The sequence below is a fragment of the Pteronotus mesoamericanus genome, unplaced genomic scaffold, assembly GCF_021234165.1.
Source record: "Pteronotus mesoamericanus isolate MK-2021 breed Mesoamerican mustached bat unplaced genomic scaffold, CSHL_Meso_final scaffold_21, whole genome shotgun sequence".
NCBI classification, from domain to species: Eukaryota; Metazoa; Chordata; class Mammalia; order Chiroptera; family Mormoopidae; genus Pteronotus; species Pteronotus mesoamericanus.
Window position 1 is genome coordinate 22,684,841 of NW_026555310.1, and position 13,326 is coordinate 22,698,166.

Genomic DNA, 13,326 nt, shown 5'->3' on the forward strand with positions numbered 1-13,326 from the left:
CATAGATTCAACTAAACACATACCCAATGAGTAAAATGCATACCTTGTAAAAAAGTTTAATAAGAATATTTCTAAGCAATCATCTATCAATTAATAAAAAATCTGAATCAAATATAGCATAATGTTAATATTTATTAAATCTAGTTTGTAAGTATATGGTTTTTTTACACTGTTCACTGTACTGTTGTGTGCTTTAAATGTTTTATAATGCAAAAGAGAGAAAGATTTCAACTTTTTGTAATATTTACTATGTTCTAGCTATGAACATAATATGTATACTACAATATTCATTCCAAGAAATAGTAAATTTCCTATACTGCATATACAATTAAAATTTTTATGACCTCTAGTGCATAAAATGATAAAAATAAAATTTCCTTTAACCAGTTGGAAGTCAGATACATTACTTGCATTCCTATTATTCCTTATTAGTATTTGGTAGAAACTTACTTCAGATAAGATTAGTTAATATTTTAAAGTAGCTAATAATGTCCAGAAAGCCTTTACAAGAAAACTTAACAGTAAGAATGACCTTTTTTTCTGTTTTGCTATAAGAACTTTTCAAGAGAAAATAACATTCATAATAAAATGAAAGGTTTCATTAATTTATGCATGGGAACAGAAACAATTGAATTCTAATGGAATATATAATGTAATCTAAGTGATGCATTTAAACATATAATGTTATAGAAGATATTAATATCACTTCTTATTTCAAGCTTGCACTAAATTAGTAACTATCTGTATTATCATAAGAAGAAAAAAGAAAAGATGCTTTTAAAGGAAATTTCAGTTTGGTATAATTATTTATCTTGTGAAGTTAAAATAATGCATTTTCCTCCCCTGTCTTTTTCCATAAACAAAAGCCACCGTGCCAAGACCCAAACATAAGAAATGGTAAAATTATATATTTTTCTTTTTTTTTGAACAGAAATAGCAATGCCAAGTTCAGTTTGTTCCATTGGTTTTAAGCCAAATAATTGGCAAAAAATAGTGAAAAGCCTGGTCTCATCATGTGTCATAAGTTTCTATTAAAGTCCTTCTGTAAATTTCAGATCCCTGTGCTCCGTGAGACACAGTCACTCTGGAGCTTAAGAAGCCCATGTTATGACAGCAAAGGGAATGGAGAGTGCGGGGCAGCCACACTGGCCTTGAGAATGAGAGGAGCACATGTTCCCTTATGTAAAACTATATGCTTAGATTCTATCTTCTTAATTCATAACAACATGAAAAGTTTTCCTCATACCCGAATGCCAGTTTATAGTTCACCCTACAATAGGCATCCTAGATATTAAAATGAGGAGATCTCAATTTACTTGTATACTTTACATCAGAAAGCTCAAATACAGAGCAATAGCATTAAAAATCAAAAGAATTCTGGTCTTACTATTTATGCTTTGGAAATCATTTCACTAAGTCCTAGGGGGTTGCTACATTTCTATATTGATTAATATAAACTTCTTCATGACACACTGGTTCAGCAAAACTTACTTGAGTAAATTAAACTCCAAATTTATAAATTCTAATATGTTTTTACTTATTTTAGAAATATTTACCTAAAATCTACTATGTATGGGGTTGCCACCATCAGCATAAAATAAAACTCACTGCAGGAATCATACTATTTAGCAAAAGCATTTAAAGTCATGTTATATTTCTATATCAAGAAGAAAACAAAAATGTCCTAGGATTAGCTTTCATGAACTTACTGGTGCATTGGAATATTTTTCAAAAATCATAGAGACCAAAAAATACAATCAGCATGTGTCATATGGTCACATTTTTTAAGTACCAGAGGCGAATTGTCAATAAGTTATGGCAGAAAGTCACCATAATTATGACTAGGGAAAATGGGCAGTAAAGCTGGGTGTAAGACATATCACATCCCCAAATCATGATGCCCAGGATCAAAGGGCTTTTTTGTATGTTTCTAACCTTCTCAACATGGCTGCAATGGTCATGTCTTTACATTGCTTCATGAAATATCTTTTCTCTATTTACTACTCTTTCCCCCCTTAGGTCTCTTCTGTACTATCTTTGATAGATAACTTCTTTTCATTCCTCTGCTCCCAATCCCTTGAGAACTAGAGCTTTCACATCTGTTTGCACTTCTTTATCTTCCTGACTGATCACGTTTGGTTTACTTTTGAAATTTCTGCTCCATGTTTGTCTCACCCACAATCTCCTTCTGAGATCTTTTTTCTCCTCCAAAACTTTTAAAATTGATCTTTTAAGTGTGTATCACTGATGCAGTGTAAACAACTTTCTGCAGACTTGGAGTTTAAATGATTTGAAAAGAAAAGAACATGGTTACAAAATTCTAAAATGGAAATAGTCATAGAGATCCAAGTATAAACTGTCACCCTGAAGTATTTAACCATAGGGCCACAGAATTCAGTAAGCAAGCTATTTTGATTCAAGTTTGATAACATGCAGATTTCCAGTAAGAACAAGCTTTAACTTGTAATGCTCAGATTTTTCCAGAAAATGGTAACTGCATAAGGTGCCACCACAAAAACAAAAGCAAAACAAAACAAAAACTGAAAAACCCTTGATGATCTGAAAAATCAAACTTGACAAGAAGCTTCATATTTGTGACTTTTGAGAAATTTCAGTTCACTAATCTCTCTAATGTTGTTCCAGGATTTTGCCTTGCAATTGTTAGCACTTGGATTATTAATTTTTCCATAATTAATATGGCTACCTACAGAAAATGGGACAGTCATTTAATGCTGAAAATTGAACTGTCAAGCAATCATCATTCTCCAATGCAAACCTTTTTTTAAAAAAATCAAACTTCAGTTTTGCTGACAATGTAATATTAAGTGGGGAATGCTATTAAACAACCTTTCAGTCTGACACGCAGAATGAAAGTAAAGAAAAATCTATATACTATAAACAAGATTGTTATAAATTAGGAATGCATATTTTTACATATAAGCTGGATATATTACCAAGGAAATAAATAAATATATTCATTTTCTCCAAGTTTCTATGAGTTGTACAAAGAAGACATGAAAAACTTGCCTCTTGGTGCTTTTTTGTTTATAAAACAGATGTTCACATTTACCTTAAAAGGTCAACCACTTCCAATGACCATTTCCTATTTCCACTGTCTTACTTCACTCCTTCTAGTTAACTGGCCTCCTAAATGTCATGTAACCTTTACCTCACCTGATCTTCACCTACCATGCTGTCTGATAGGTTACTCTAGTCAGTATATTCTAGTCTTAGATTTTTGTCCCCTATAAAAATCGAATGATATCTAGCATAATCTTTCTTCATAGGTTTTATCTATAAGTAGAATAAAACTTAAAGATCTACCCCCCCAAATTTTATTTTAGAATATGTTTTTATAATTAATGAAGAACAAGACCATACCCTATGTGAGAGGCTGCATAAAATCACCTAGCATGCAATAAAAATCATTTCCTTTTGTCAGGTATTGAAGTTCAAAGATAAAATGAATAGTTCTTACATTAGTATATCTTCTATTATTCTAGCAAGTGGGAAGCAAAACTTTAGAGCTGCAAGATCAGTTCCAGAATGTCTATATTTCTAGGAACTTAAATGCAAAATAATTTTAATGCAAAATACTTGCCTTAATTATTTAAGTTTCTTAAGGTATACATCAAGATATATTAAAAAGAATAAAAGCTGAAAATGCAAAAGTAACCAGAAACAATTTGTGGGTTAAAGTGTTAGGATTATTATTGTCATTTTTATTTCTTTCAGAGTATGCCTCTGTGCACTTAGTAAATTTGACTGCTGCTTAAGCTATCTACAGCTCCCGCTGTTAAACATGGGTCATCTGTAATGCTTACTTCATTCTTTGCTTTGTTTCACATAATGTACCAGAAGCAAAAGCAAACATAAGGCAGTGCATGTGTCATATGAATGATGCTCACAGTCCCCAGATAAGAAGGTCACTCAATAAGTAATAAACAACATGTTTACTAATCTATAAGCAAAGGGATGCAAATGCTAGCGGCAATTTTTCCTTTTATTTCTATGGACTTGTTTGATTCCTGTTCATCGATGCCTTTTGGAGGGACCAGGCAGAGCCTATAAGAAGGAGTGACTCACTCAAGGTCATCTGTCAGTTACCAGAAACACATGTTCTGTGCAACCACTGCCTGGGCAGAGCCACATCGTCCCTCGGACCGCTCCTCTGAATCACCTGAATGCTTCGGGGGTGGAAAGAGTGCCTTTTTTCCTCCTAGTTTTCTAGGATGTGATTCTACTCTAAGTAAACTATCTCACAATGACATTAATGTTATTTTGGTAGAGAGATGGAATGTGAAAGCTTGAAAGCATTAATTCTTTTTTAAAAATTTATGTTATTTTTAGAGAAAGGGGGAGGAAGAGAGGGAGAGGAACATCCATGTGAGAGAGAAACATTGGTCCATTGCTTCTTACATGTGCCCTGATGGGGACAGAGCCCACAACCCAGACATGTGTCCTGACTGGGAATAAAACTGGGAACCTTTCACTTTGTGGGATGACACCCAACCAACTGAACCACACTAGTGACAGCTGAAAGCACAAATTCTTGAAAAAGCATTTTCTCATTTTCCTATATGAAGTATAAAAATTAATCAGTAAATATTTACTAATCTTCTATATGAATAGCAAAAAAATTATGCTGTACTCTCAGTAGCTCTCCAACAGGAGCAATTTTGCCTCCCAGGGGACACTTGATAATGTCTAGAAACATTACACATTATCACAACGGCAGGATGGGGAGTTTGCTACTGGCATCCACTGGGGAGAGACCAGAGATGCTTGAGAGGCAATAAACCCCTGTGTTCAGTTGTTAAAGAGAAACACAATTTTCCCATCTCTGAGGACGAAGAGAAATGTCTCCCCATCTCTTGACACTGTGAATGCTGTGGACATTTTCAAAAACACCCTTACCAGCAAAAATTTTCTAAGACTGTGTCATGTAAAGTTTGTCAATGCAAATTAAAGACATAACACTAAATTCTAACTAGATAAAAAATGATTTCACAGAATGAGGGGTGGATGGCAAAAAAGATTGTCCAATAGTATAGATCTGATTAACCCACTACATTTAAAAACACCTAGAGAACTGAATGGTCAAGATGGGTATGAAATTTTTTTTTGTTGTTTCATATACTGTAGCAGAATGTTATGATTTAACAAAAACAAACATAAGGTAGTAGGGCACGTGACATGTGAATGATGTCCACAGTACCCAAGACAAGATGGTAATTCAGTGAGTATTAAACAAGCAGGTCCTTCCTTGCCTGCCACTGATGCATTAGATTACAAGGCAACTCTTAAAACGTGTAAGACTCAGACAAATATTTGGTGCATGATCCCTGTCCATATAAACAAAATATGATCAAATTCCACAACAGGCAAAGAAAGAAAAAAAGATCTTTCCTTGAAGGGTTGCCAAAAAATGTAATTACTATTGGAACAATTTTTAAACTAGTAGTAACAGTTGTTAGATTAAAAGGTGAAAAAGGAGAAGGAAGTGCAAGTAAAAGCACTATGCTTGTGGAAAAAGCAACACTGGCAGCCAGCTTCATCTACGGTGTGCATTTTTCTTTGGTAAAACATCGGGTATTTGGGAAAGGTAATAATGGACTCCCAATCTGTTCACATTAATTCCTGGGAATAAATTCCTGAGAAATCTGCATGATTGCATTTCTAAATGTAGTAAATGGAGTCAACGCTAATAAATGTATATGGCATTATTCTAGGTAAGTCTGAAAGGCATTTAAATTACTCTTCATATGCTCTTATCAGAAAGGAATTATTAACCCAGAAAAAAATTGATCTGACACCAAATTAGGCCACTAGGAGGAAATCCTTAGCTTCATCAACTTCAGGAGCTATTTATCAACAGTCTCATTCTCTCTGAATACTCACTTAGAAAGGATACTGAAGCATAATATCTTTCCATTGAAATTCATCCTTAAGACTTAAAACAGTGCTGCAAAAGCTAACTGATCTAGGTAGGTACTTCTATTTCTAGAAATGGTATTTGGAGACTCCAGTACATGGTAGACAATTAAAGTCATGCTACTAAATAGGACCAGGTAATTTTTAAGTATCCTGACAGCCTAATGTATATAACAACTTTTTTCCCCACCAGAATATTCAGCTACTTTTTTCTATTGTATGTGCAAAACTTCAATTACTTAGACACATACAAACAAGACTTTCACTGTCAGGAATACCTCAATCACTTGAAGACTCCAGAGATCACACAAAAAGTTGTTTCGTTAATGAAAGGTCTTGAGTCCAGTTGATAAACCTGACTAAAGAACCTACTAATCTCTAACTATTGATAAATAAGGGCCAGCTGGTCCCTAGCACATAAAATGTTAGGAAGTTAGAAATTTACCAAGTGAAGTCATCTTTTCCCACAAAGACCCTCAACTAAGTTATAAGGAAATTACTGGCTCCTTAGAATCATCCACCCTCCTAGTACTTTTAGCTTTTCAAAGGAGAGCAATTTTCTACTGCCTCTCCTAACTTCCCACTGGAAAACTTTTCCCCAAGAATTTAAAAGGAAGAAAAAAAAAAAAACAACTAATTGCCTTCTGAGAATTGCGTCCCCTGACTTCACTTGGTATTGCCGGGAATGCTGCCAGGCGAAGGAGCTCTGCATGCTGCTCAAGTTTATTTATCCTTTAGCATCTTCCCTAATTTGGATGATCGACTACTTGAGAGAACATACTTAAAAAAAGAAGAAGAAAAATCAGCCCCCAAGATGTGAGTGAGCTGACAAATTATGCCACAAAGTTATTGAGAATAGAGTAAATAAATCAATTTGAATTAAACTCTTGCTGAGGATAAAGTCGTATTGCGATTAAATGTTAGAATTTACTTCCAGCAAAATGTGTATTTTTCTACATCAGAAACCCTGATATGAAAAACTATACCTTCTTACCCTCTGTGAAAAATGCACATATGATATAATTTAGCAGGATTAGGTCAATTTGAGAAAATCTCTCATTTAGTAAGCACGTACAGGGAAACCCAGGAGAAGCTTATTCTACCCTGGTAATGATTAATGTCCTCAATACTAGCTTATTTTTTTCTTTATCCTCTGAACTAAGGCTGACTGGATAAAGCTATCTGCTTTTGAAGGCCAAAATCATTGAGTTCATTTTTGAGTCCTCAGAGGCTTAAAAATCTCCAACATATATTGGTGTTTTTTGAATCAATGTAAAAGGTTAATGTTTGTCCTGCAGTTAACCCCTTCACATCTGCGACAGCTTTCTGCTAGGTGTTTCTTGGTGATCAGACATCAAGCCAGTCCTCTTTCTCAGATGTTTAAAACAATGTTTACTCCATATATTTTCTACTTTTCAGCATTTTCCACTATTATATCCTCAACTTTATGCACCCCTTTTCTGCCAAGAAAACTGAAGTTATTAGGCTCACAGTTTTCCTTTCATTTGGTAATATCTGTGCCCATTCTCTCTTTTTCTTGTACAGCCATCTCTACTTCCTTTCCAAAGGGTCTTCATGTGTGCCTTTTGGTGGATCTACCAGTAGTTCATCTGAATACATGGCCAGTTTTTCTGAACTATGGGGAATGGTGGGGTTTGGGGCGGAGACTGGTGGGGCGTGAGAAAACCCCTAACCCTGTGCCAAAAGGGCCACTTTGGAAGAGAACGCATTCCTTTACCTGAACCCCACTATTTTCTGTCCCGAAACAGGTCACTATTACGAATTTCCAGTGTTTTCTTTTCTAACTAATTCTTAATATTCTCACATTAGCATTAAAGACATTCCATTCACATCTACCCCCTCTTCCTGAATCCCACCTTTCTTTTCAAACAAAACTCTCCCAAGAGATCTTTCTATTCAATACTACCTTACACTATTGTCTTCTTAATTTCCAGTACTTCTTCATCAAAACCTCATTCTCAAAGCTCACTAATAGCCTGCTAATCACTAAATCCAAAAGCACTTCCCTTTTTTTTTTTCTTTTCTTGAAACTTTGTGTGTGGTCTCAGCCTTCCTCTTGGCATAACTTCACGGTACACCACCTCTGATTACGCATCAGTTCTCCCACCGGCCTCCAGCGAGACCGCCTGCGCGCTTCAACTCTCTGCCCGGGCTCTTTCCTCTGTTGTTCCGTCTGTATGTTCTTCTTCCGGGGTTATCCACCAATGTAGTTCAATTATCACATTCGTGATTAGCAGTCCCAAATAGACACCTTCTGCTCTAATTTGGCTACAGAGCACCAGGACAGAACCTGAAATTCTCTTTGGGATTGTCGTCTTCAAGCCTCACTTAACATTGCTTCACTTAATGCATCACGTTCCCTGTAAACTAATGTGTATTAGCAACGCTACTCCTTCAGGTACTGGGTTTCAAGTTTTGGACCCTCCTTACTTCCTCCTCATGTCTGGTCAACAAGGTATGGCATTCCCTGGATGATTCCTTCACAGTAGTTGCTTAATCAGTCAATAAGTGTTTATAAAGCAGTTAGAGAGAAAATTCACACACATCCCAACTAACAGACTTTCACGTAAGCTTTTCCATCCATCTGTCCCTCTTTCTGTACTTCTAGAACCTTACCCACCCTTGAAGGCCCACTTCAGGTACCATCAACTTTAGGCAGTATTTCCCAGTTCTACTAGGAATAAATACTCTGTCCCACCTAAACTTCTATCACAGTTTGTTTATATATTTAATATTATATCTACCCTGTAAATTATGTACAGGGTGGGCAAAAGAGTTGCAGTTGTTGCATATAAAATAATCCAATAATTAATAAATAATAATACAAGAATAAACACTGTTTCGTGTACTCCCAACTGTAAACCTACTTTTGCCCCACCCTGTAGTTAAGGATTGTTCTGTTTCCAAGCATAGCTTGCGAGCTCTTGGAAAGCAGTAACCTTGTCATTCGGTTTTGCTTCAGTCAGACCCACAACAGTGCTCTACACAGAGTCAGCACTTAAAATCTGTGTTCACTGAATGGACACTGAGATGGAATTTGAGCAAGGCTTTTGGATAGTAGTAAAATATTAAGAGATCTCTGTTCAAGTGCAGTCTGTCTGAAATTCCTTTTGAGTGGCTAAAAGGCTTTAGACATATGGTCCAAGGAAATAACAGCAAGATAAAAAAGTATGAACGATCTAAAACATACACACAATGGAAATTAGAATTAGCTGAGGTTATTACTTAATCCTTAATTTATCAGAAATGCGCTCCCCTCCCCCATAGTTTTCTGTTGTAGTTGTTATGTTTCTATTTTGTGGTGTGTGTTTTGCTTTTTACCTTGATGATTCTTTTTCGTGAGGTGAATCAAAGTGCGAAAAAGGTGCACTACATTTGGGATACTTATTTAGCTAATTGAGAGGTCTAAGAAAGACCTTGATGCTGATAACAGTAATTCACGGAAGAATGTTCTAATGCTTCTGCTATTTAGAACCACCTCAACCTTTCAAATACAACAAGATGTCATTTATGAACATATTTTGTGTGTGTATGTAGAGTTCTGAAGTTTTATAGTTATGTATAAAATACGTTGAATTTTTAAAATTCACTCTGGGGTTTTTATGTTTAAAGTTAACACAAACTGTTGTGCTTTTATAACAATTTTTTTCAATTTATATTGACAGAGTGACCAATTCAAACCTGAAGATAATTATATTCAAATAGGTCATAAGTCATAACAAGGGTGAATATTAAATATTTTAAACAACTTTTAATGTAATATGACATTATTTTGAAGGGACATGTCCTCAGCAAGTTACTTAACATATTTTGAATATCAAAATGCCTCTAGTGGCAATAATCAGAAACCATGGAATTTTTTACTTGTGCTCATCTTTACTTTTTATTGGTGTAGAATCACAAAGCACTTAACATACATTAATTTCATCATTTCATTAATGACTCCGCAGCAAATTCTGATTTAAAATATTACTGATACGTATAGATGGAGAGTTGTCAGGGAACACGAAGAGGAGAAGCAAATGGTAGGGAAAGCAAGGCATAAATTCTTTCAGGTTATCCTAATTTAATAGGACAGTTTATATTATTTACTAACCAAATTGATAATGGACAAAAATAAAATCACAGCTATTAAAAACATCAACTAGAAATAGTCGATTGATTTGGTTTTCTTTTCCCAGTGACCTAAATTAAATAGTTAACCATGCACCCTGCAGACGTCTTCATCCACTCTGTAAAACGCTTAGGGGAATCTCACATTCCAGAATGAATGTTCTGATACAGTGTTGCACATTCAACTCTCTTGTAACCATATTTTTTTGGCGGCAAGTGCAAAATGTGAGAAGCAGAGGTAAAAATGTCCCACCTACTTAATTTTCATTTGGCATGTTTATAGTCAGACTGCTATGAAATAAATGATTTTTATATTTCTTCACAATATACCTAGGAGGGGAGATAATTTTCTTAGGGCAAAACTCAGCCTTTATTCTGTCAGGCAAAGTAATTATGGAAACAAAACAAATCCACATTGTCTAATTAGGTCATTAAAAAGCATAAATGCGTCATGGAAGCTTTTCTCCTTGCCTAAGACATAAAGTAAGACAATGAAAACAGTCTGGTAATATAGAAAGGTTTAGAATTTGTTTCTTTTCAAAATAATAGGTCCTTTCATCTTTCTATTTCCCTAAGACGAAGACAGTTAATTTAGAGACAAAATCTGTAATTAGTTTAGGGTTTAGTCTGATTATATTTCAAAATATTTAACCAAAAACAGGAAGATAGAGAAAAGAAGAAAATACATAGAAAAAATTATCAAAGGAAGTAAATAAAAATGAGAGAGTGAGTCGCTGATCAAAATGTATTCAGCAGAGACAAGATGAATATAAAATCTGCGTTCACAAAAACACAGCCAATCTGGGATACCAGAAAGCTCTTAGGAGGAATATACTGGCCTCTGCCTTTGGGATTTGAAACCAGACTTTAATTATAGCTAACTTAAGTAAAAACAAATGGCATGATTATTTTGTCTCTTCCTCTTTCTACTTCTTATTATTCCTTGAGTTTTAGAAATCTCATGGCTCAAAGTGTTAAGAAACAAAATGCAAGAAAGGAAGAAAAGGGAAAACTTACTTGTGATCCTCTTGGACCTCGTTTGTGGTCCCATTCTGAATGCCCCATGAGCTGTAAGATAAAATAATAATTACAGTACATTAAATGATACTTATTTTACATGGCAAATATTTGTACTCTTTCTTTTAAAGAATAATTAGGTTTTTGAGATGTATGTTTTAATAGTAATGTATTATATAGCCATCATGAATAAATGAACATACATGAAGTAATAAACTTCTGGTTTAATAACTAATATTTCAATTGCTAAGAGTTTTAAAGATATTTTAACATCACTGTGTGACAAAAACAGTTTGCTAATGAATAGCTTTACAGGTCTTTGTCGGGAACATTCTGGATAGATGTTAAATCATGTTAAGCTTTATTTGCATATTATTAAGTTCCTAGTTTATTAGGAAAATATGCTGAAGAATCCACTAGTGTAGCTTATTCTACTGTCATAAATGAAAAAAACCCAAAGGCCAAAATATTTCAATAATTTTTTATTCTATTTTGATAATATCACAGAAATAAGAGTGTTTTATGTAGTTAAATTATTTAATGTGAAATGAGCCTCAAAGTCATAATGTAGACTTTCATAAAACAGAGACTCAAAATATTACCATGTTATTCCTACTGTTGTAATCGCACTGAGCTACTTTCCTTACAAAGCATGATATTTATATATTAAAAATAACATTTACCTAGAAAAATATTAAACTGAAAGGAATAAAACATTATTCAGTTGTCTGGTACGTGCATTACTCATGAGTGCTCCCGCCATTAATACAATGGGGTTCTAACAAGACAGACTGTACAGCATGTTTATACACATTATCTTTTCTATATAGCAGCATGACTCCAGTAGACATAATGACAAAGAAACTGTTCACAATAGCAACAAAAATAATATAATTAAAAAATGGTAAGACTTTTCACAGGCTGATACACATTCCTCGTTAAGAAGACCAAATTTTATAAAAACTTTAAGCGTTCAGTTCTCTCCAAACAAACATACAGGTTTAACTCAATTTCAATCAAAAGCTAATTGTATGTTTTGAGGAAATTAAAAAAAAACAGTAGCCTAATTTTATCTGAGAGAATACACTTATAAAAGCTAGGAAAATATTAGAAGACATGAAAATACTGTAGTGGTTTTTCAAATATATTATAAAATTTAATCAAATTAGAGGATAATGATTTAAGACTCAAAAGATGAATGAGCTGTAGTCAACAGTTTTGAAGTAAACTCAAGTACATGTAGCAACAAAATATGAAAAAGTAAATTAAAAAATCAATGAGTATTTCATGAGTTATTCAACAAATAAGAGAGATTCCTTGGGCTGACTCTTATAATATACACAAATATAAATTCTAGATAGATAAAAAAGATTTTAATTTTAAAAAGATGAAACTATCATTATGAAATAGAATAAAATCGAGGCATATACTACCTTAGAGTGTAAAAAAGATTTTCTTAATTAAAAAATACACAGAAGATCAATTGATCCAACTACATAAAACCTTCAAATTTCAGCACAAATGCCACATTGGCAAACTATCTGCAGTAAATGGGTAATATATCTTCAGTATATTACAAGTTCCTCCAATTTCAAAGAAACATAATCCTAGTAGACAACTGGGGGATGGATAAGGACAATTTACAGAATAACTATGAATAGTAAATAGACTTATGCCAAAAAATTAATTTTATTGGAAGTGAAAAATTCAGTATAAATAATAACAAGAAACTACTGTTGCCTATTACATTAGCAAATTAATAATGTTGAGTACTGGTGAGGATTTGATGAGACAAATAAGCATATATATTGCTAGCACTTAGCAAATGTGTATATACATACTACATATATATTTTACATGTAAAAATGTAATAGCAATTTTAAAACATATTACATATTCTTTAAAATTTACACCATTTTTACCAGTTAATAAAAATGTAAAAATCCAGTAATTATCATAATATTATCTAACAGAAAGGGAACTATCCAATAAATTATAGGATAGAAAAGATTATATATATAGCAATCAAAATTTGGATTTTAGGGCCTTTTCAAAAAAATTGCACGAGAAATGCTCATAGTATAATAAGTGAAAAATATAACAAAGTAATTTTAAATTTCTCATTTTTAAGGACATAGTCAATTATTGTAAGCCCTGGAAATTAAAGCAGTAACTTAATTATAACACAATTGTGGGTAAATTAGCCCAGATAATCATCACATAAAACTGAATGCTTACAGA

General features: G+C 33.6%; 1 protein-coding gene across 1 annotated transcript in view; it reads right to left on the reverse strand.

The window, feature by feature from the left end:
- The window catches only part of PDE3A (phosphodiesterase 3A), a 278,997-nt gene that overhangs the window by 101,374 nt on the left and 164,297 nt on the right, over positions 1 to 13,326 (reverse strand). The window contains exon 2 of the mRNA XM_054591375.1: positions 11,086 to 11,136. Coding sequence (XP_054447350.1) covers positions 11,086 to 11,136 — 51 coding nt within the window. The remainder of the gene's footprint in view (positions 1 to 11,085; positions 11,137 to 13,326) is intronic.